This window comes from Xiphophorus hellerii, chromosome 1 (assembly GCF_003331165.1).
Source record: "Xiphophorus hellerii strain 12219 chromosome 1, Xiphophorus_hellerii-4.1, whole genome shotgun sequence".
NCBI classification, from domain to species: Eukaryota; Metazoa; Chordata; class Actinopteri; order Cyprinodontiformes; family Poeciliidae; genus Xiphophorus; species Xiphophorus hellerii.
The window spans coordinates 11,384,059-11,407,656 of record NC_045672.1 but is presented as its reverse complement, the minus strand read 5'-3'; the positions used below and the strand labels follow the sequence as shown (position 1 = coordinate 11,407,656).

Genomic DNA, 23,598 nt, shown 5'->3' with positions numbered 1-23,598 from the left:
AAAATCAGCTTGTTTATTCCATTCTGATAACAATTTGATTTTGTCTTGTAAATAAATAAACTAGGATTTGGGAGCAAAGTTTAATTTATCTTTGCTTCCTCATTATATCTTTTGTGTGACTCATAAGGAAGTGAAGAGTTCATTAATGTTTGCCCACCAAATATAAATGACCATTTTTACTGATTAAATGCAGTTCCAGTTCCACCAGTGAAGCCTTTACCTCTTTCACAGTTACCTACACTGCCTTGGGGAAATGACCTTCTGGTTGACTTTTTCAATGATTTACCTTTTAATTAAATCCAAACTGCTCAAATAAATTCATCTGATACAATACAATATTACATTGTCTGTCAGAACAAGTTAGAATTTTGCTCTGTATCGTAGCATTATTGTTTCAGCATATTCAAACAGAAATATCCACCCAATGGAAAACCAACTACTTTGTATGGTAAATGACTGTAAATTAGCCGTTATTTGTTGTCACAGTAAGATTATTATTATTATTATTATTATTATTATTATTATTATTATTATTATTATTAATAGTGAAAACCCAGCAATGGAGGAAATTTCTGTTTTTGATTAACACCTTATGACCAAACTAATTTTCTCATTCCTGATCAACACCAAAATCTTATGTTGATCAGGTGAAGAAGAGAAAAATTCAAAAATATTGTGAGACTGTTGTTTGTTTCCCCATGGTTACCATTTCCATGAATTTAGGAGGAATGCCTACCTTTTGCATTTCATCAGTGTTGTGTATTTTGAACCCTGGCTCTAAAACCTCTACCCTTATGCTATTACCAACCCTATTAGGCTGCGATATTGAAAAAAGACAAAACTATGTTTCAATCAAAGATAAACTTTATTTTTACTTCTAAAATAAACAGTTGCTAAACACTAGAGATTCTATTAAAACACATTAAAATTTCTTCCAGTAAAGAATTTTTCTAAAAAAAGTGAACGTTTATTATTGGTTTTCTTATGCCTGATGTTGCTAAAATAAACACAATAACATTTTTAACAAGAAAGCCACCATTCATGGCTGCTGAGAATTGGTTAGATGTAATAATACCAGGGAAGCAGAATGTCTAAAACCTCTAACAATGTAAAAACATTGCTTTTTTTTTTAACTACAATGTAAAAAGAGATTTTTTGAACCAGTTTAATTGAATTGCTTCAACTGGTAACAAGTAATTCAATTAAGTTTATCCAACTAAATTTTCTAAGTGTAACCAATTCAATATATTATGATCATCCAACTCAATTCGTTAAGTTTATAAGTTTTAAAAAGTACTCTAAAAAGTGTATTTGAAACAATTAAGTTCAATGCTGCATTCATATCTGATAGCTGATGTCATGACCAAACTTCCCCAGGGACAGATCCTTTCATTCTGCTGTGGTGGTGCAGCGGTTAAGAACGACTCTTTAGGAAACTGTAGTCCTTGATGTGGCTGTTGCAGGTTCGATTCCAGCCTGATAACATATGCTGCATGATCTTCCCACTCTTATTTATTAACTTGATTCAACTATCTTCTTTTTTCAGTGTAGAGGACTTTTGTAAAAGTAACTTGTTAAAATATAAATGTAAAATTATTAAATTCTAGCTGTATTTTAAGTACAATGTGAGTGATAATGTAATTTTGGATATTTTAGTGTTTTAGTTTGGAACAACTTAAAAGTATGAGTTGACTTTCTCTAGAATTTAGTTAAAAAGATTTGAATTATTTATTAGACAAAAATAAGTGATGTCAGTAAGCGTGACTTAAATTTGTAATATTAAATACACTTAATGAATTAAGTTCTAAAAACTTAGTAAATTGAGTTGGATGATCATAATATACTGAATTGGTCAGACATGAAACTGGCATTTAACTCAATTGTTTCAAGAAAGTCCAAGTAAAAAGTTCCTTTAAGTTAATTAAGTTAATTTAAGTTAGTTAACTTTTAAGCTAATTGAACGCAAAAAAGTAAGTTGTCATCACTACACCAAATTAATAAAGTGAGATTAATGTAAATAAGTCCATAAAATTAACAACAGCCAAAAATACTTTTTAGAGTGTAAAGTATACATTCAGTTCAGACATGATGTTATGGTGATACAACGTTTTCTTCTTGCAGAAAATCAGAACTCCTTGATTCTCACATGGGGAAAAGCAAATGACCACTGAAGGTTGTGTGATGACTATGGCTGTCATGAATCCTTGAGTTTTGACATTGACGCAAAAACACAACGTCTCCAACCTCTAACAGCAAGGTGGCACTGTTACCACCATTGACACCGAGAGAAGCCTGATGTCCATATCCAATAACGATGTGTTCTCCATTTTTGAACAGCACAGCACCTGAACCGTGTGAAGCATGTCCATGTCCGTAGATAAAGAATTCAAAGTGGTAGACTCCTCTCACTGGTGCAATAAAAAACCCTGGGGAACACATTTTTATGTTTTAGTTCAATTTTACAGTTTCATAAATAATACCAATCATAATGTAAAAATTCTGGTACCTGTATTTGGGTTGTATGCATTTCCGATGTTTGCAATAACATGTTTGAAGACCAGATCCGTCTGTGCATTAAATGGTCCAACGTCTCCACTACCTGAGTCCATCAAGGAGGCTGAGAAAGCCACTCGATTCACTGTGAGGTCAAAACTTAAGTTTATTAGGTTTTAATAGTTACTTATGATCTAAACAATAATTTGTTTTGAAAAACATTTGACAGAATCTACATTAGTCCATGTTATCTTTAGAACATTTAAGTCTCTCTTCTTCTTTATCAAGATCAAATTAAATCTTGAAATCATTAAAACTTGTTAGTATCCGAACAATTTAAAACATGATGAACTTAGTTTTTAAAATCATCTTTGGTGATTGATAGGATTGTTGCAACAGTGAGTTTATTTTTAAATTCACAAACCTTCTCCTTCTCTCCTCAGAATCTCCACTTCGTTTTCAGTGTTGTTTGCCTTGACTTTAACACTGAGTAGTTCTTCTGCCTGAGCTGAAATCATACAAATAAAATAATGCAATTGTGCACTCTAAAAAGAAATGAGTTGAACCAACTTAATTGAATTGCTTTGATTTGGTAACAACTTAATTCAATTAAGTTTATCCAACTAATTTATTAAGTTTAACCAACTCAAGTTAACTTAGGATATTGAGTACCCAACTCAATTTACTAACTGAGTTAGTACATTGAGTTTACTAACTCAATTTACTCAATATATTATGATCATCTAAATCAATTCATTAAGTTTATCCAACTCAATTTATAATTTTTTTAAAAACTGAATTCAATAAGTTGGTTTAACTTGACAAATTTAAGTCAGTCTTACTCAGATTATTTAGTTTACCGTACTTCAAATAAAGAAGGATTTCTTTTTTGGGCTCAGGCAGCCTTTAAATGAGAGTAGTTAGACAGAATACTCCTGCACCACCACAGCATGCTGGATGATACAGGATGATACAGGATCTGAAGCTTGCGTCATGACATCAGACTTAGATATGAACACAACATTGAACTTAATTGTATCAAATACACTTTTTAGAGTGCATTCTAAGAAGCGTACTCTAACAATACACTTTGTACAACGGCACCATTGAAGTTAATTGTTTCAAATTAAGTATCCTAAGTCTGATGTCATGATGCAAGCTTCATCATGACATCAGACTGTATCATCCAGCGTGCTGTGGTGGTGCAGGGAGGAGCACAACTCACTCAACGCAGCCAACTGCAGGTTCAGTTAAGGCCTGATGACCTTTGCTGTTTTCCCCCTCTGTCATTACTCACTGTAATGTTTAACTACTGTTAATGTTAATAAAGGCTGCCTGAGTCAACAGACTCTTTTAAAAGAGAGATCTTCCATATCTTTTTATTTGAAGTGAACTAAATGATTTGAGTAAAACTGACTTAAATTTGTAGAGTTAAAACAACTTAATTTATTAAGGTTAATCAGCTTAATTGAATTACTTGTTACTAGTTGAATCTGTACAATTAAGTTGAACCAACATAATTGATTAAGTTAGGTTATATGATTGAGATTGAGATGAGAGAAATTGGTAGGTGACACAAAGATGATAAAACAAGATGATTTCCTAATTGTATCTATTATTCCATTTTGTAAGTCAGTTTATCGTTATCTAAATACCTTGGTGCTGTTGTTTTAGCTTGTCCAACTTTTTCTTCTGGATCTGCAACTCTCTTTCCTTGACTGAAGAATTGAAGAGAACAAATTTTACAGTAACATTTAACATAGTTAAAGTTAGCCAATATAACAATATTAAACAGTGACGTGCGGTCAGGGGAGGCAGGTGAGGCAGAGCCTAAAAGGTAGGGTAGTCCCTAACCCTATCTGTTTTCATGGAAAAATAATATATAATGATAACATAATTTATATTGCTATATTAACTTTGTGTTCTGTACTATAAAGTATTTATTTTTCATTTAACTTAACCAATTTTCATTATTTTTTCTTCAAAATCGCGGAATAGTCAAAATTTCCCATTCAAATGCTCGGAAGTGAAGCCGGTGGCTGCCACTCGATGAGAGCATGTTCCTCCTGTCTGTACGTCACTATTAAAATGGTAAAAACATTTAATATATGAACTGATTTTCCATAATTTAACTTATGCATATACTGTACAGTGTTTTTTTTTTTTTTGTCACCAACTGTGTGTGTAACGTGTTTCGTGTGCGGAGAAGCGATCATAAATGGCAGAAAACAAATTCGAGGTGAGGCAGGCAGTTCTCTTGCCTCATGGCAGGGGGCGCTCATGATCCCAGACATTGTGACTTCACAACTACAGAGTAAGAGACATGCACAGGGTCTATATTTGTATACCTGATTTGCTTCACCATCTATGAACCTCACCGCACGTCACTGATATTAACACATTGTACAGATTTTTGCCCTATGTTTGCATTGTTAAAACATTTTTTAAACTGAAACTATTCAACATAAAAATTTAAAATAATTCTGAACTTAAATTTTTAGTGTTTTACTTCTATATTTTTTTTCTTTGTTTCATACTTTGGTTCTGTTGTTTCAGCTTCTCCAACTCCCTTCTGGAACTGAAGTTGTAGCACCTTGGCTGTTGTGGTGAATAGTGAACATTAATATATATTTTTTACATTAACAATATTACATATACATATAACAATATATTATTCAAAGCAGTGATTCCTAAGGATTTACATCTACTGGAGCTTCATACCTTCATTATCTTTCTTTACGTACTCCATGTCAACCTTCAGTCCGGCCAACGATGCGCTCATCTCTCTCAGCACGGTATTGATGTCTTGTGTACAGGTTTGCTGATTATTTGTGAGGTTTTTTGTGTCTCCTACCTGTGATCCAGTTTGCCTTAAATGTGCCTCAAGCTGAGCTGTGTCCCCACAAGATGGAGACGTTGAAGTTGCAACCTTCGACAGCTCCATTTTCAGTCTGATCCGTGGTGGTCTACTTTGTGCTTTCTGGCCTTAATCTAATCCCTTAAATAGTTTCTTTGACAATAGCTGATTATCACTTGACCGGATTGTAATAAAACATTAGACTTTGAACATTGTTTGTCGTTTCTGTGTGCATGTACTTACCTGTGTGTGCAGGGCCGTGCAGAGACCTATGGAGGGGCAGGGGCTCAAATTTAAAAAAGGGGCACATTGAACAAAAACTCCGTACAACAACATAGCAACAACCCATATTAATCAAGAATTTAATTTGATCCTACTATATCATTGCCATCATGCGGGGAAATGCAAAGCAAATATAGTCTATATTTTCCCCAACAGGTATAAAGTTTCTGTTTCTGCTGCTGACAGTCCTGGAGGACTGAGCTGATGTGAGACTGTAGCTGTTAAACAGACCAGAGGAGACCATAACTCTGGTTATGGTTAAGTTATGAAATAAGCAAAATTGCTGCTATTTTGCTAATGAAGCCCTAATAATATCTATTTAACCTCTAGAACAACCCTGACTGCAGACTGACTTATAGATCCAAAAACTCAAAGGGGTTAGCTTCTATATAATAGTTTGATGTTAGCATCTCTGAGATCTAGAATTATAAGACTGGGATATAAAGGCATAGAAGTAGCTGCTGAGTTATTACCTTGGGCAGGCCCTGCATGAACAGCTGCTGCGATGCGCATCTCTGGAATCTACCTGGAATCTACCTGGAATCCCCTGGTGGCCCCTATAAGTCCGCTGATGCTTTGGAGACATTTTGATTCATTTCATTGTGGCATGTTTGGCTTTTTGCTGTGGTTCTATTTATTGTTACAATATTTTCTCTGATGTTTATTTTGTGAACTCAATGCTTTGGGCCGAATCTTCCTTTAACACTTGAGGTTCTGTAATAACTTCTATTTACAGCCGCGAACCTCCAGCCCAGATCCCGTCAGCAGCGGCTGTAACCGCCTAGTAGAAACATAAAGAAAAATAACGAAAAATAAAATTCACATCACACCAAGCTAATATTATGAAGTTCTGGTTCTGACCAGCTTCACCAGTTTTCTCTTCTTTATTTTGTCAGAGAAACGAGTTGCTATCTGCACCTCTAAGTCACCGTCATTCCACTCCAAAACTTAACGCCGCACACTTTTAGTTAAATCCAAACCCCTCAAACAAATTAATCAGATACACTATATCCCGTTATTGAACAAGCTTGAATTTTGTCCTGCATCAGCAATATTGTTTAAACACATTTATACACAAACAGAAAAGAGTACACATTGTAAGATGAACAGATGATGACATTCCATAGATTTATTTTAATAAGAAAAATATCTTAAACTTTGAATCTAACATTGCACACTATATCCATCCCATGGAAAACAGAGCAAAGAAAGGAAAAATATTTTAAAAATATATTCTTCTTACAAAGCGTTGCTGTCCAATTAATTTGTAAATTAGCCTTATTTGGTGTCACAGTAACATTATTATTATTATTATTATTATTATTATTATTATTATTATGTTTAGTTGTAACCCCATAACAAATAAAGCATAAACCCAACAATCATGTATTTAAGTACAATGGAAACATTTTCAGTTTATGATGAACACCTGATGAACACACTCATTTTCAAAGTCTGATGTTGAGCAGGTGAAGAAGAGGAAAATTCAAAAACATTGTGAGACCGTCGTTCTTTTTCCCCATGGTTACTATTTCAATAAATTTAGTACAAATTGCTACCTTTTGCTCTTCTTTGTTGTTGTTTGGTATTTTGAACCCTGGCAATAAAACCTCTACCCATCTGTTACTTGATGCAAAGCCTTAACAAAGATGTGAGTGAAAGGTTCATTAACATTTTTATTGGAATATAATAGTTTGAAACACCTTTATTTATGTTAATTATGATGCTTTTCAGCTTTCAGCAAATGAAAATATAACAATTAATTATTTCAATTAGAACAAACAATCTCATCACGACATATTGTAAGTTACTGCATTTACAGTACGTTCCAAATTAGGCATTCATTCAAATGCTTTTAAAGAAAATAATAGCTGAAATAGACAATCTTTTGAAAGATTTGATTTTACTTTTCTTAATTAGTAAAATTACAAACACTTGGACTTGCTGATATAAAACTGATCATGGGTCTAACCCAGTACTCTACTGACCAAACCAGCAAATTCGGCTGCCAATATTTTTAACATCATCAAAACATTATGTAAAAATACAACCTTCTGCAAAGTTTGATTATGAGTCACAAAAATAAAATCCTGATTGCCCAAAAAAATCAGATAAGTTTCCTGCTCACATGGGGAAAAGCAGATGGCCACTGAAGGTTGTATGATTATTACAAGTGTCATAAATTCTTGCGTTCCGCCAGAGACGCACAAAAACAACATCTCCACACTGTAAAAGTAAAATCACACCATTAGCAGGATTAACAGAATTGGAAGGTTGCCCTTCAAAAGCAGTGACAATTTGCTGCTGCCAATTCTTGACCAGCGTAGCAGCTGTAGGTAGTGACTTATGTCCATGGCCATGCAGGTAGAACTCAAAATGATAGACTCCTCTGACGGGTGCAGAAAAAATCCCTGTAAAAAATGTGTATAATTATTGGTAGTATTAGTGAGTCATTAATTAGATTTTTGTCAGGCTTTTGAAGGAAAGCAACTCATTTCAGATGAATAGATAAATCTGTGTACCTGTGTGTGGGTTGTAGGCATTCCCAATATTTGTTAAAACATTTCTGAAGACCAGAACTGTTTCTGTGTCAAATGGACCTACATATCCTTGAGCACCTCCAGTGAACACTGAGGCAGAGAAAGCCACTTGTTTTGCTGACACAGAGAAAGCAGTAGTTTTGTCTTGTGGAGTTTTTGTAAGTGTTTAGAGATCAGTTGAAGATAAATTTCTGATATCTTTGGTGACAAATTTTTCTATTCTATTAACTTCTGAATAGAATAGAAACTTGTTTAAATAAATCTGCCTTGTTTGTTTCTAAACATTTTAGAAAAAAACTGTTTTAGTGTGTCAGTTTATTACATAAAATCATGTAATGTTAAAGCTGTGAGTGCCTTTGCACTGCTATTCAAGATTTCTTACTTTTGTGACTTGCTCTAAAATTGTTAAAACCTAAGAGACAATTGATATGAGTTATAAACAATATATAATGTCCTTCTTATGCTAAATGTTGTAATTTTCTGACAACATTTGGGGTTTATTTGTTGTCTTATAAATACCTTGGTATTGTTGTTTTAGCAAGTCCAGTTCTTTTGTCTTAGCTGTTGGAGGAGCAAAATGAAAAACATTGAAATGTGACTATTTGAATATAAACACTTCAGTTTCATTCACCAGTGATCTCTAGAAGTCTTGCTTGTCGTAGTTAACATACCTTCATTTTCTTTCTGTAGATACTCCATACCAACTTTTAGTCCTGCCAATGAGGCGCTCATCTCTGTCAGCACTGTATTGATGTCCTGTGTACAGGTTTGTTGATTGTCTGAGAGATTCCCTTCATCTGATATTTGTGATTCTGTTTGATTTAATTGTGAAATAATTTCATTGTCATTGTCTTGTTGAAGCTGTGCTGTGGAGAGCTCCATTCTCAGCATTACATTTTGCAGGCTGCCTTTTGTGATTTCTGTGATGATCCAAGCCTTAAATATTCACAACACCTTGCTAATAATTAACTAAATCTTTTTCCTGAAGTCTGTTCAGGCAACAGATGTTCCGTGGGTTTGACCAATCAAAAGGCATAACCTTTGGCAGTGGCGCAAAAATGGGTATGCAGTGCATAGGGGCGCTACACTTGAGGGGGCGCTACACTTGAGGGGGCGCAACAGCGATGTGGGGAAATTTTTTTCTAGTCAGCATTTTATGTACTTTTTTTTTTTTTTTAACTATATTCTAATTTGTAATGTTTATTTTGTTTATTTTTATTCTGTTGTATGTTGTTTTTAACTTCTTTGTACAAGCACTTTGAATTGTCTTTGGCTGAAAGGTGCTATATAAATAAAGTTGCCTTGCCTTGCCTTGCCTTACTTAACTATGGAAGCCCGTTTCCGCCACTCTGTTAAAAAAACTCTGCTTTTTTGTTTTTTTTTTTTACAAAGTGGCGGAAACGGGCTTCCATACTTAACAGCTGTTTATGTATGAAATGATCAATAACAGAGGAACAGCACTGATTAGGCGCCCCTCCCCTCCCATACAGGCAGCTTGGGCAGCGGCCCTTCGAGAACTCGCTGAGGCGCGTTTTTATTTTTTATTTTAAATTTGAATTGTAGTAATGCCTCGACAACAGGGAGCTAAAGATGGGGCGCAGAAAAATACTCCGAGGCACAAAACAGAAAATGGAAGAGGGGGAAGGATAAAGATGTTGGAGAGACAAAGAAAAGCTTTTCAAAATGGTTGAAAGACAGAAGGTGAGTAATGTCAGTGTATCAACAAGAGAGTTGTAAATATTCATGTTAGCTTAAGCTAGCCTAAAATAACAGGTGGTTGTTGTCTCCGCCTCTTATTGAACCAATACGGGACGCGATTTATTCCGTATTGCTATAAATGTCTGATAGACACACCTATCACACACATCTCAACAATAAGTGTAATAATAATGACCAAAACAAAACTTGGGAAATAGTAAGGTCAGCTAAATTGTTGTTGCAAGACCTAAATAGGACCCCACCCCTCACGAACTGATGCTCTTGTCATGGTTACCTAGAGACGGACACTACGTAACCACGGTGAGCTGCTATCAACCCGAAAGTGTGTAGTTGCACCCCTGTCAGTAACACACACACTGCTGAGACCTTTGTGCCATGATCAATGTAGTGTCTGAACACACAGAACACATTCAGTTCAAAGAACAAGTTCATCTATGGATCCCAGAGGAAAGAAGAGACAATACGGCCATGACCCAAACAACACGTCAACGTGGAACATGTGAATGTCACCATATGTTTACGTTGGAAAATATGTGTATAAAACGAGACGCTGTCCATAGATCGGGAGGGACTTTATTGGCTTTGTCCCTCTGACCAGTCTCTGAATTTTGACTTACATTAATATCAAAATTTTGGAATTACTTAATATGTATATGTATTTGTATTGTTTAACAAATTTACTTACTTAATTAAACATGTCTTACAGTCTTCACTTATGCAACCCATGAAGGTGTATTATAGACATACTTCAACTCCCTCTTTGGTTATGGAAATAAAACACAAATGAAGATTAAAAATTTGCCAACATTTCTGTTTGTTCTTTTGTTTGTGTGATCAATCATTAACAGCTTTACTTTGTCAGCAGTGATAATAAACCTGGATCTATCTCTATATTCTCTTTGTTGAACTTTATGAGTTGACCCACATTTCAGTGATGATAATAATCAAATTTTTATTTGTTCTTTTGTATAATAAATCATTAACAGCTTTTCTTTCTCAGCAGTGATAATAAACCTGGATCTATCTCTGTATTCTCTTTGTTGAACTTTATGAGTTGACCCACATTTCAGTGATGATAGTAATAACATTTTTATTTGTTCTTTTGTATAATAAATCATTAACAGCTTTTCTTTCTCAGCAATAAACTTGGATCTATTTCTTCTTTTAGTGAGAATGAAATTCAGATTCATTTTATTTGTATCCCAATTTGGGCAATTAATATTGCAGCAAATACAGAAGGCTAAAATACAAAGTATAAAAGATTAAAAAAATAAATAAATACTATAAGCACATAAAATACAGATCAACACATAAAGGGAAGAATACAGCAGTGTATTTCATTATTGGCCAACAGTTGCTACACTATTTCAGGTGCAAGTCCCCCTACCTTGTCCTGCATTAAAAAGAGATATTGCTGTAGGAACAAAGGAGCGCTTGTACCTGTTACTTCTTATACAAGGAAGTCTGAGCCTGATGCCAGAAGGCAGAAACTGGAAATCAGCATGTAAGGGATGAGAAGTATCAGCAATAATGTCTTTGGTTTTCCTAATGATTTGTTTTTTTACACAGTTCTGTAAGTGAGAATTGTTCAACCCCTAAGATCTTATTGCTAGTATGTATTACTCTGCTTTCCAAACCAACAGAAGAGGGAAATGTCATGAACTGTTGTGGTGAGTGGTGGTGAGGCAGACGCAGCAGACCCAGGATGAAACGAGTAAGATGGTTTTAATAAAGAATATCCAGAATACACAGTCCACAAAACCTGGCAGCATGACTGAGCGGAAGCCTGGGCTCAACGTCGGTAGCGACAGGATAAACGAGGGACAATAAAGATAGACTGGTGCGACAACAACGCAGAATTGACAAGGACCCGACGAGGAACAAGGAACACAGGTGGAGTTAAATACACAGGGAGGTAATCACAGAAACGAGACACACCAGGGAACAATCAAGGGGAGGACAGGACAACGAAAGAGACTCAAGGACACAGAACCATTGAAATAAATACACAGAAAAACACAGATCATGACAGGAAAAGGTCAACACAGATTCAATATATGATCTATAAAATAGGATCATCAAGGATTCATCAACTTGAAACTTTGCGAGCCTCCTTAGACAGAATAATCTTTGCTGGCCCTTTTTTTGTACGTTTTCTGAATGGCAGGTAAATTTTAACTTATTATCCAAAATAGTCCTAAGATATTTATAGTTTTCTACTGTCTCCACTATCTGACCTTTGATTACCGTTTGATTTGTGTTATGGGGTTTCTGTCTGAAATCAATGCACATGTCCTTTGTTTTCTGTACATTTAATAAGAGAAAAGCTTTATCGCACCAGCCAACAAATTCATCGACCACAGGGCCATGGGCATGTTCATCATCATGTAGAAGGCTAGCTATCACTGAATCATCTGCATATTTTAATATTAACCTGTTGTCATGTCGGCTGCGACAGTCATCTGTGTTCAAAATGTAAAGAAGAGGGGAAAGGACGCAGCCTTGAGGGGACCCGGTAGACAGGGACATCTCTCCAGACATGCATCCATTCACTCTGACTTTATGCGTTCTGGATGTTAAAAAATCAAGAATCCAGCCCACCACATTAAAATCCAGATGAAAGTTATTAAGAAGTTTATCAATCAAAATATGGGGCTGGATTGTGTTAAAAGCCGATGAGAAGTCTACAAATAACAACTTAACATGTTTTTGTTACTTTCAAGATGTCTAAAAACACAGTTTAGTAAAGTGGCAGTGGCATCCTCAACTCCCCGATCGGCCCTGTAGGCAAACTGTAAAGGATCCAATAAATGTTCAGTCTTGGTAAGAACATGTCTCTTAACCAATTTTTCCAAAGATTTCATGACAAGGGAAGTCAATGCAACAGGTCTAAAATCATTCAGGACTTTTGGGTGGCTCGTCTTTAGCCACAGGGATCACTATGGACTGCTTCCAGCACCTTGCCACCCTCTGTTGGTTAAGTGACATCTGAAAGATGAAATAAAAAATAGGAGCCAACTGTTTCGCACAAGAGGAGAGCAGTCGACCACTGATATTATCTGGTCCTGGACTTTTTCTAACCTTACAGCGTTTAAAAGATTCAGCTACAGAAGTAACATCAAAAGGGATATGACCACAGCAAAGAAATTTGTTTTTCAGATTGCCATTAGACAAGGAGAAACACCACATGAACTGAGTGAAAAATAATTAGTTTTTTAGTTAGAATTATAACAGTTAAAATGATTTTAATAGGACATAATTTGTGTAATTCAACAAGGTTGGCTTTTGAAAAATGGACACACAATGAGAACCCCCTGATGTAAGAGATTGTTTTGTCCATATGATCATAATTGTATGCTTTTTGTGTAAAACAAAAAGACCCTTAGACCTTTAATAAAATGTTTGAAGTTAAATGCCATGTTCTAAAATGATTCAATTATAACCTCATGAGAGTAAAAAAAAAGAAATGAATTGAAAAAATGAATCCATATCCATTTTTCTGACTAATATATCAACAATATTTTTTGGGGTGTCCTAAGGTCTTTTCAAAGACATAAAGTAAAATTTTCAGGGATTATTTCACTACTTCAGGTAAATATTTTGACTACTTTATATTACACCACCTTTCACACAGACAAAGAAAAAGAGAATTTATTGACAAACCAACAAGTGCAAAACAATTTACCATTAGAACTGACATTGTTGAAGAATTGGACATCAAATGCACCATTAAAATTAAATATATTTGTTTGAAAGGAGCAGTGTACTCATCAAAAAATGAACAAGATAATTGAATTGACCAGCAGGTTGTTTTTTCTTTATCTGTGCTGGCTTTGACCAATAGTATCTACACAATATTTAAATGCTAAGATGTCAAAAAAAAAAAATTACATGAGTCATGTGGCTATTAAGGGCAAGTGAGTTTCTAATTTCAAATAGCCCAGTCAAAGCTTCTTGAGAACGTGCTTAAGATAAGATACGATAAGATAAAGACCGGCTGAAAGATCACATAATGGATTCCCATTAAAAAAGAAACAGCCTATCCCAGAACTTAAACTTAAAATCCATTTTGTTTTAATAAAACAATATCGGCTGTTTATAAGAGATATGTAATCTATTCCAATTCTAACACTTGTTAAAGTATCATTTCTGAGCCTTTTTTTCAAGGTGAATATAAATTTTGTTTTTACACTTGAAAATATATTCTCAATTTCATAGCCAGCCGTAGCCATGTACTGCGATTTGTGAGCCACTGCCACTCCCTTGTTTTTGGGAGGCAGAAAATTGAACTTGCATTTATTTGGTCATCTATTCAACCATTTCCTTGAAACAGGATAATATATGTAAATGTGTAAACAGGAATTATCTCCAGTGTTTCTTTTAATTAATTGCTTCAACCTCAGCTAAATAATAAACAAATTGTGACTGAGCCATGAGGTGCTTGAAAATGTATTTCAGGATGCAGAAGTTAAAATTCACTTTCAGCTAATCAAATATCATTTTAAGTAGGACTATTACAGTGATTCCCAATGTGTGGGGTGCGCCCCCCAAGGGGGGCGCAGTGCCATTGCAGTGGGGATAGGAGGGGGGAGCGGTATGTATGAAAAATAAAACAACAGTTACACTTAAGTGTTTCACTGTAAATATGGTTTGTAGTTTGTTTTGTTGCAACCTGAAGTGTGAAATAAACTTCAGTGGAGTTTGAAAACAAAATATGTGTATAGGTTTATGTCTGGTTGAACGACGTGTGTGCCCAGTTGATTTTTTTTTTTCTTTTTGGAGGGGATTTTATTGTAATCCATAGGGGGGCCCAGAAAATCTTTGGGGATCACTGGACTATTAGATGCTCACATGGTGAATAGCAGATGACCACTGAAGGTGGTAGCGTGGTAGGGAGCATCATAAATCTGTGTGTTTTGCCACTGATGCACAAACACAACATCTCCAATCTCTAACAGCAATGTGACACCATTGGCAGAGTCAGCCCCACCATTAGTTTGATGTTCATATGCTAAAACAATATGTTTTCCATTCTTAATCAATGCTGCAGATGAAGCAAGTGACACTTAAAATAATGAGATATCTCAAAATATCTCATTATTTTGAGATAGTATCTCAAAATAACATATAATACTATATAATAATATTATATAGTATTATATCTACAAAATAGTAAAATATCTTATATTTTGTATCTTATTATACATTATTATTTAGTATCTCATTATTTTGAGATACTCTCATTATAATGAGATAATTTATTTATTTTTTAACAGAGTGGCGGAAACGGGCTTCCATATTGTATTGACATTTTAATGCAATACAAAAAAGTTTTTAAAATTAAAAAAAAAAGGATGCAGACCCTGAATTCGGACACAGCTAATATCAGTGTGGTTGTTGGAGGACTGAGCTACTTCCGCATTGGGGCGTCATGTCAGTCCTGTGTGTTTCAGTTCAGTTAGAAAATAAAAAAAGCAACTTAAACAGCAACTCTGACAGATCATCAGTAGAGCGGTAGCTAATCTACCACATTGATCACTTATTAATAATCTTAAATAAACATCAAGCAATAAAAACATAAAACTGCATATGGACTGCATATTCTGTTTTTTTTGTGGCGATATTAATATTACTCTTATTATTATTAAAAAACATCCATTTATTATCTAGTGTGAACAAAATCTTTTTGTACTGTGGGAGGAAGCCGGAGCACCCGGAGAGAACCCATTAATCAATCAATCAATCAATCAAATTTTATTTGTATAGCACATTTCAGCAGCAAGGCATTTCAAAGTGCTTTACATCATATCAAACACAGAAACACAATGCAACATAGAATCAACAATCAAAATAGGACATTAAGTCAGGTTCCATCAATAAATTTGTAATTGATTACGTTTCAAATACAATCCTAAACAGGTGGGTTTTTAGTCGAGTTTGCATCCATAAAAGGTTTACCTGTTACACTCCTACTGTGTTATATGGAACAAAATACCTATTGCTATTTTTATTCCCACTCACAATCACACAGTTTAAAACGATGTAGACAGCATTTTAATGGGCTTCTGGCACGAGGCTCCGTACTCCTCGTTCACAGAATTTCGAGCAGGGACTCCGCCGTCCCTCACGGATTTTTGTGCAATTCTTTTTGTAATTATTTTTTTATTTAGAAAGAGAGATTTCCATCACATTCGTTAATTACAGCTTTACCCATCTAAGATTGTACATGAGTATACAACCGGAGAATCCAAGTGATTTTGTCCATACTGCCTTTCTGGTATTTTCTTTTACAGACTATTACTAAATTTTGTTGTGAACAATAACAAAAATGAACAGAATTGAACAATAACGGGGATTGCACCATCTCGAGCAATAAAAAAAACACAAGAACATACAAGGGCAGGGCACATAGTTCTCAAGAACAATCAAATGAAGTCAGATCTAATTGGTTTTACATACTCAGTCCAATTGGTCCAGATCTTATAAAACTTTCCTTTTTCAACTTGGAGGGAAAAAGAAATCTTTTCCATAACATAAATCTGATCAACAATTGCAATCCATTCGTCGATAGTGGGTGGGTCTGGTTTTAGCCATTTCCTTGTGATGGCTTTCTTACTGGCTGCCAGTAGTATAGCCAGAAGTTGTTTGTCCTGGTTGGTCCATGTGTCCAACTGTAGGTTGCCCAAGTACAACGTTTCACATTTGAATGAAATTTTTACATTGAATATATTTTCAATATGTTTGTGGAACTCTTCCCAATATGGTTTTATTACTTGGCAGTCTCAAAAAACATGGAAGTGGTTGGCTCCTTTAGACTCACCAAGTCTCCAGCAGGCGTCCCCGTTATTTTGATATCGTCTCTGAATGGGTGTAACAAAAAATCATGCAATGTTTTTCCAACAAAACATTCAAACTGCGTTGCAGCAAGGTTTATCTGTTTCACACCTGAGCAATCTTCTCCTCCTTTCTTCACGATGTCTTTGTTCTGCTTTGGCGGCGTCGAAGACGAATGGGATGGGAGTGAGGGGTGGGTAGCGTTTTCGGATCCATTGATCTTTGGGAGGTTTGTCCCCTACAACAGGTTTCTTTTCCTGGGTCTCTTTGTTTGTCGCTGACTTTTCTGAAGATCTTTTTTCTTGCCCGAAAGTGTTGAATAGGTAGACGGAGTAATCCATGTTCTCGTCTTGAGAGCTGCTGCAATCAACCGTGACACCAGGAAATAGTGTGGTCACAAGTTTTCTGACGCCAGTTGTTATTAAATACCCAGCACCAAAAGACACTGGAAAAAAGACGGCAGCTGTTAAAAGTTTCTCCATATTAAAATCCTAGTAAATGAAATCAAGGGGTTGAAATGCTGTCAAAGTGCTATTTGTAAAATACCTGATGTTTTGAGATGGACGCATTCATAACCTCAGATATTCTTTGATCTATGACATAGATCTATGTCATAGATGTCGTCATAGCTACAATGAGCTCACTGTAGTTCTGGGGGAATGTCTTGCTTCTGAACGTTGCTATGGAAACGGTCAGATCAGTTCTGCATGACTCAAACTATTAACCCTTTGCAAGTATATATTTCAGGAGGCTGGGGATTAAAACAGGGATTTTAATAGTTAAATATTAAGTTTAGTTTGACAATAGTATATTAAAACCATTAATTTAAGTACCGGTAATTAAAATATGGTATTTTGAAAACATTTCATTTGACTCAACAGTGTTTCAAACTTAGCGAAATGGACTGAAATTGATTAGCATTGAAGTTTACTAATTTGAATCTCAAGTTTTGGACAATTAGAAGTAACACTGTAGTTAGAATGAAAACTTTATCTGTTGAACATGATAAACTTTGTTCAGTTTACTGAACTTTTTCTCACTAAACATTTAGTGACAAAATAACCAGATTACTGACATCAATGAAATGTGGGCCCAACACAAAGTTCAAGATCAGCTGTCAACAAAGATTGACAGTTTTTATTTGCATCTGCGGGGTAATTTCATTCTCACTAAAAGAAGACATAGATCCAAGTTTATTGCTGAGAAAGAAAAGCTGTTAATGATTTATTATACAAAAGAACAAATAAAAATGTTATTACTATCATCACTGAAATGTGGGTCAACTCATAAAGTTCAACAAAGAGAATATAGAGATAGATCCAGGTTTATTATCACTGCTGACAAAGTAAAGCTGTTAATGATTGATCACACAAACAAAAGAACAAACAGAAATGTTGGCAAATTTTTAATCTTCATTTGTGTTTTATTCCCATAAGCAAAGAGGGAGTTGAAGTATGTCTATAATACACCTAAGTAAATTTGTTAAACAATCCAAATACATATACATATTAAGTAATCCCCAAATTTTGATATTAATGTAAGTCCAAAATTCAGAGACTGGTCAGAGGGACAAAGCCAATAAAGTCCTTCCCGATCTATGGACAGCGTCTCGTTTTATACACATATTTTCCAACGTAAACATATGGTGACATTCACATGTTCCACGTTGACGTGTTGTTTGGGTCATGGCCGTATTGTCTCTTCTTTCCTCTGGGATCCATAGATGAACTTCTTCTTTAAACTGAATGTGTTTTGTACGTTCAGACACTACATTGCTCATGGCACACAAAAGTCTCAGCGTGTGTGTGTTACTGAGACGTAAATATTTAACTAATATGACAATCTTTTTTTTATTAAAATGTTAAAAATGTAAGTTCAGATCATTGAGTGATGATTTAATCCAAGAAACTTTATTTATATAGAACATTTTTATTCAATTATTCATCCAAATGCTCATAGAATATTGTCAGGTCTAAATACCTATTAAACAAACACAGGAAAGACAAGAGAGTTAGATTCTTTGTTTCTCGCGAGGAGAGCAGACAGAGATGTGCTTTCAGTTACAAATCTCCAACCGCTCTGAAACACATTTCTTTGCTCCCCTCTTTTTATTTCTTTCAGAGTCCCTTTCACAGAGAGCACTGCAACTCTAAAGGGTGGGGTCAAAGCATTTTAGTTGCAGTGCTAAAAGACAATCACTAAACTAAACACATGTTATCTACAATCTAAATCCTTCTTGCTCCAGGCACGGCGTCGAATAGGACACGTTGTATAGCTTCAAAGCAACGGCTTTGTAGCACAGAGCAGAGTTTATTGCAGGACTGTAAACTCTGCTGGGAGCAACTAACACCTCCATCTCCCAGGGAGTCCTGCTGAGAATATCTATCACCTCTCTCTCTCAAGGAAGCCTTAGGAAGGAATCAGAATTATTTAACACACAGAAGCATTACTTAAAATAGAAGAAAAAGAGAAACAGCATATAATTAGACATTATCTAAATGTAACTACAAAGCTACATGATGCAACTAATATTTGATAATACTAATAATACAATTTACCCAACAAATATTCAGTGAAAACTGTCAAAACAATAAGACCTGCAAAGACAAAATAGCCAATAACTCACTCTTGAATTGATTTAAAGCTACAGAAATAAGATTTTTGCTCAGTCTAATTACTTTGTGTTGACGTCCATCATGTAGGGGCCAATTGGGTTCACACATTTAAAGAAAAATATTTTAATGTCTTGTTAAAACATATACAGTATATATGTTTTAAATGTGGGTCATTATATCATCATATATATTTATCTTTCTTATTTTCTTGTCTTAGTCAGATTTAAGTAAAATAAATACACAGTTTAATGGCATTTTGCTTGACCTGCTTAGTTTTTACATGCAAGGAAATTAAACTTCTGAAAGTTTCTGAAATGAAATAAAGAAATGTGTATTCATGTGATAATATAACTGATACTAATCTGGACTGTTTCTTGCTCTCAGGGCGATCACTGATGGTATCATGATGATTTTGGTTATCATAAATCCTTGAGCTTTGTAACCATTTCCAGGCTGACAGATCTCAGTAAGTTTTTTTTCTAATTTTTGCCTGAATTTTGTTGGATCTCAGCATGATGTCCACTTTTTGAGGAGCCATTGGTGTACTTTGCTTTTCCAGGCAGCTCTTATGTGATGTTTTAATTGAGAACAGGTGTGGCAGTAATCAGGCCAAAAGCTTTGTCACACAGGACTAGGTGGGCTTGGATTATTTTCTGCCTTAAGAATAAACATCCTCATTTCAAAACTGCATTTTGTGTTTAGTTCATTTGATTTGATGTTATGAATCACTGAAGTATAAAAACGTGCAAAATAATAGGACATCAAGAAGAGAGCAAATACTTTTTCACACCACTGTAGCTCCGTGTCAGTTCTGATATGTTGTAGAGTTGATGGTGAAAGTCAGCACTGCTTGCTGCTCACATGGTGAAAAGCAGATGACCACTGAAGATATTGTGACGATTTTGGTTATCAAAAATCCATGAGTTTCGCCACTGACGCAAAAATATAACATCTCCAACCTCTAACAGCAATGTGACACCATTAGCAGCATATAGTAGCAAGAGAAGACTGATGTTCATATGCAATAAAAATATGCTCTCCGTTCCTGGTCAACACAGCAGCTGCAGGATATGAAGCATGTCCAGCTCCATAGATATAGAACTCAAAGTGGTAGGCTCCTTTGACTGGAGCTGTGAAAAAACCTGAAATCCAAAATAATAATAATAATAACAACAACAATAATAATAATGATAATAATAATATATTATTATTAATAATAATAATTAATATAATGTAAAATTAGGTATCTGTATTTGAGATAGATAGATAGCATTTATTGTCATTGAACAGAATTCAACGAAATTTCCATTGCAGCTCCCGTGCAAAAGGTCAAATATATACAGTATAAATAAGCAAACACACAATAATAATAATAACAATATATACAACTAAATTAACTAAAGGCACTCAACCACACCAAAGAAGTAGCAGCAGGTCCAATTATGGCAAAGTACAGATAATGTGACAGTGCAAAGTGCAGAACAATATGGCTGTGTGGGGATGGGGGATATGTATGTGTGACTGCGAGGTTATGATATGTGTGGGAGGGGGGGGCGGCAGGGAGTAATGGCTCTGACGGCTGTGGGGAAGAAACTGTTTCTCAGTCTATTTGTTGTAGTCCGTATATTCCTGTACCGCTTGCCTGATGGCAGCGGCACAAACAGTCTGTGGCCCGGGTGGCTGGAATCCATCGCTATGGATCCAGCTCTCTTCTTGACCCGGTCTGTGTAAATGGAGTCCAGGTCTGGGAGGGGGCATCCCACAATGCCTTGTGCTGTTCTCACCACCCGTGTCAGTTGTTTCCTCTCCAGTGCTGTGCAGCTACCATACCACACAGTCATGTTGAGGCAGAGGATGCTCTCGATCATCGCCCTGTAAAAGTTCACAAGCAGCCGTGAGGAAAGTCCAGCCCGTCTCAATTTCCTGAGGAAGAAGAGCCTTTGTTGTGCTTTCTTCACCAGGTGGGAGGTGTTTGTGTTCCAGGAGAGGACAGAAGTGATGTGGAGGCCCAGGAACTTGATGTTGTCCACACGTTCCACCACTTCTCCATCTATGAGAAGGGGAGTGTGAGCCGTCCTCCTGGACCTTCTGTAATCCACAATGACCTCCTTGATCTTCCCTGTGTTCAGCACCAAGTTGTTGGCTGAACACCACTGAGTGAGCTGCAGAATCTCCTCTCTGTAGTGGGTCTCGTTGTTGTCTGAAATGAGACCCACTACTGTTGTGTCGTCCGCGTACTTCACGACTGTGTTGGTGGGGTGGATGGCCACGCAGTCGTGTGTAAACAAGGTGAAGAGAGCTGGGCTGAGCACACAGCCCTGCGGCGTGCCTGTGTTGAGGACCAGTGGGGACGATGTTGAGCCACTTATTCTCACCACCTGAGGCCTGTTGGTGAGGAAGTCTCTGATCCAGTGGCACAGTGAAGCGGGCAGCCCCACCTCGAGTAGCTTGAGTTGTAGGCATTTCCGATGTTTGAAACAACATGTCTGAAGACCAAAGGTGTGTTGAATGGACCAAATGTTCCTGAACCAGAGGTCAACAAGGAAGCTGAGAAAGCCACTCGTTTCACTGTGAGACAGAAAGTAAGACTTAGGATCCATTATGAATTTATTCAGTGCACACTGATTCTTTTTGAATAAAAAAGACAAATCCAAAATGTTATATTTTGCCAGATTTTTTACAACAGCAATGCAGTCTTTATTTCTAACAAATGTAAAATTTTTAATAAATGTGATTGTTGCAGTGGGGAGTTTATTTCTGAATTCACAAACCTTCTCCTTCTCTCCTCAGAGCCTCCACCTGCTTTTCAGTGCTGTTTGCCCTGGTTTGAACTCTGAGCAGTCCCTCTGCATGAGCTGAAATCATACAAAGCAAAAGAATAGCTATCAATGTATGATTATTAGATTAATTATATAATTCCTTTTACATTTATCCAAAATCAGCATGAAAGACAGTAGAATTTTTTCTGGTTTGTGAAGTCAGGAAGTACCTTGGTGCTGTTGTTTCAGTTTGTACAACTCTTTCTTCTGCACCTCCAGTTCTTTCGTTTTAGCGGTGTGGAAAAAAATGATATATTTTTTTAAATGTCAATGCAATGAAAGATTTACATTCAAATATTTACATTGCTATATTTCTAAAATGTGTATTTTTCCCCACTATATAATTCATCAAAATTGAAAACTTGTAGATAAGGAAAGGTGCTTCATTTATACAGGGTGTGTCTTTATAATATTATGCAGGTTTTGTATCTCGTGACAAGGATTACCCTCAAAAGTCAAATATGAAACATCTGGAGCCTCATGCATAAAGTGTGCGGCGCCATATTTTACACACAAGTCGGCATGTATAAAAATTTACTTTGCGTCAAAGTTTGCGTAAATATACGCGCACTCTTTCACTGGCGTGAAAATGTGCGGCAGTCACGCGAACTTTTTATGTTTATATCAAACTACAAAGCGTCAAAACTCACCTAAATAATCTGACTACATTCTGTGTTATTTAGACCAAGAAGCACCAAACCCGATGGTTTTCATGATTTTAATATTTTATTGTTTAACAGTAAACGATGAAACTGAACCGCATTTATCCTTAGACAATAAGCTAACACGCACACACATGGAATGCATCTGCGGGGTCATTTTATTCTCCCTAGAAGAAGAAAACAGGGTTGGATCAGCAGATTAACTCAAACCTGCTGATTAAAAATAATCAACAGGTTTGACTAATCAACAGGTGAGCCGCGTAATTGTGGAGCGCTTTGGCTCTGATGGAGAACATCGCCAATGGAAGGATTCAGAAGGAGCGATTGATCAGAGATCATATTGATCTGCTGGGAAATGTTGATGATGGTTTATGAGCGTTTAGATTGCTCAGACTGATCACCCTGGATCTCTGAACAAAACTTAAAGAAGGAGCCGTGCGGTACCGACACCGGTCCAGCTGCAGTCATCTTTCAGTATTTTCAAGTGAATGCGCCTTATGAACATAAAGCCTCTTTATTCTGTAAATGTACAACTCATGCACATGATTCTACTATTTAGAATAAACGTCCACTTTCCCCACTCAAAGGACTCTCTGACACGCTGTCTGTCTTTAAATCCCGGCTGAACGCGCTGCTGTTCAAATAGGCATTTGCACGATCTTAATTTGGATTTTTTTTTTAATTTTTTCATGTAGGTTTTTATTTTTGTGAGGTGACATTATGTGCCCTCACAGCATCTTTTAAATAAAATATATAATAATTATTATTATTATAAAT

General features: G+C 35.8%; 2 protein-coding genes across 2 annotated transcripts; both read right to left on the bottom strand.

Moving 5' to 3' along the window:
- Positions 1-1,131: 1,131 nt before the first annotated feature.
- On the bottom strand, positions 1,132-8,849 carry LOC116719832 (complement C1q-like protein 4). Its single transcript, XM_032562566.1, has 5 exons — positions 8,844-8,849; positions 8,692-8,770; positions 2,918-3,001; positions 2,507-2,638; positions 1,132-2,426 (listed from the first exon to the last, which is right to left on the bottom strand). The coding sequence occupies exons 1-5, from the start codon at positions 8,847-8,849 to the stop codon at positions 2,143-2,145; spliced, it is 585 nt and encodes a 194-aa protein (XP_032418457.1). The 3' UTR covers positions 1,132-2,142.
- Positions 8,850-14,738: 5,889 nt separating this feature from the next.
- LOC116719829 (complement C1q tumor necrosis factor-related protein 3-like) lies at positions 14,739-23,289 on the bottom strand. Its single transcript, XM_032562552.1, has 5 exons — positions 23,223-23,289; positions 22,112-22,195; positions 21,788-21,908; positions 20,327-20,487; positions 14,739-14,902 (listed from the first exon to the last, which is right to left on the bottom strand). Exons 1-5 carry the CDS (start codon positions 23,287-23,289, stop codon positions 14,739-14,741), a joined length of 597 nt encoding a protein of 198 aa, XP_032418443.1.
- Between the last annotated feature and the right edge of the window lie 309 nt (positions 23,290-23,598).

What these genes read in the sequence shown, in the direction of transcription:
- LOC116719832 (XM_032562566.1), bottom strand. An exon ending in GCTAAAACAACAATACCAAG is followed by an intron (nt 3,002 to 8,691) that starts GTATTTATAAGA and finishes GTATGATTTCAG; the next exon opens with CTCAGGCAGAAGAACTACTC. An exon ending in TGCATACAACCCAAATACAG is followed by an intron (nt 2,427 to 2,506) that starts GTACCAGAATTT and finishes TGTGTTCCCCAG; the next exon opens with GGTTTTTTATTGCACCAGTG.
- LOC116719829 (XM_032562552.1), bottom strand. Translation starts at nt 23,289, where the DNA reads ATGACTGCAGCTGGACCGGTGTCGGTACCGCACGGCTCCTTCTTTAAG. An exon ending in GGAAATGCCTACAACTCAAG is followed by an intron (nt 20,488 to 21,787) that starts CTACTCGAGGTG and finishes ATTATTTTGGAT; the next exon opens with TTCAGGTTTTTTCACAGCTC. An exon ending in TTCTCTTGCTACTATATGCT is followed by an intron (nt 14,903 to 20,326) that starts GCTAATGGTGTC and finishes ATATTGTTTTAG; the next exon opens with CATATGAACATCAAACTAAT.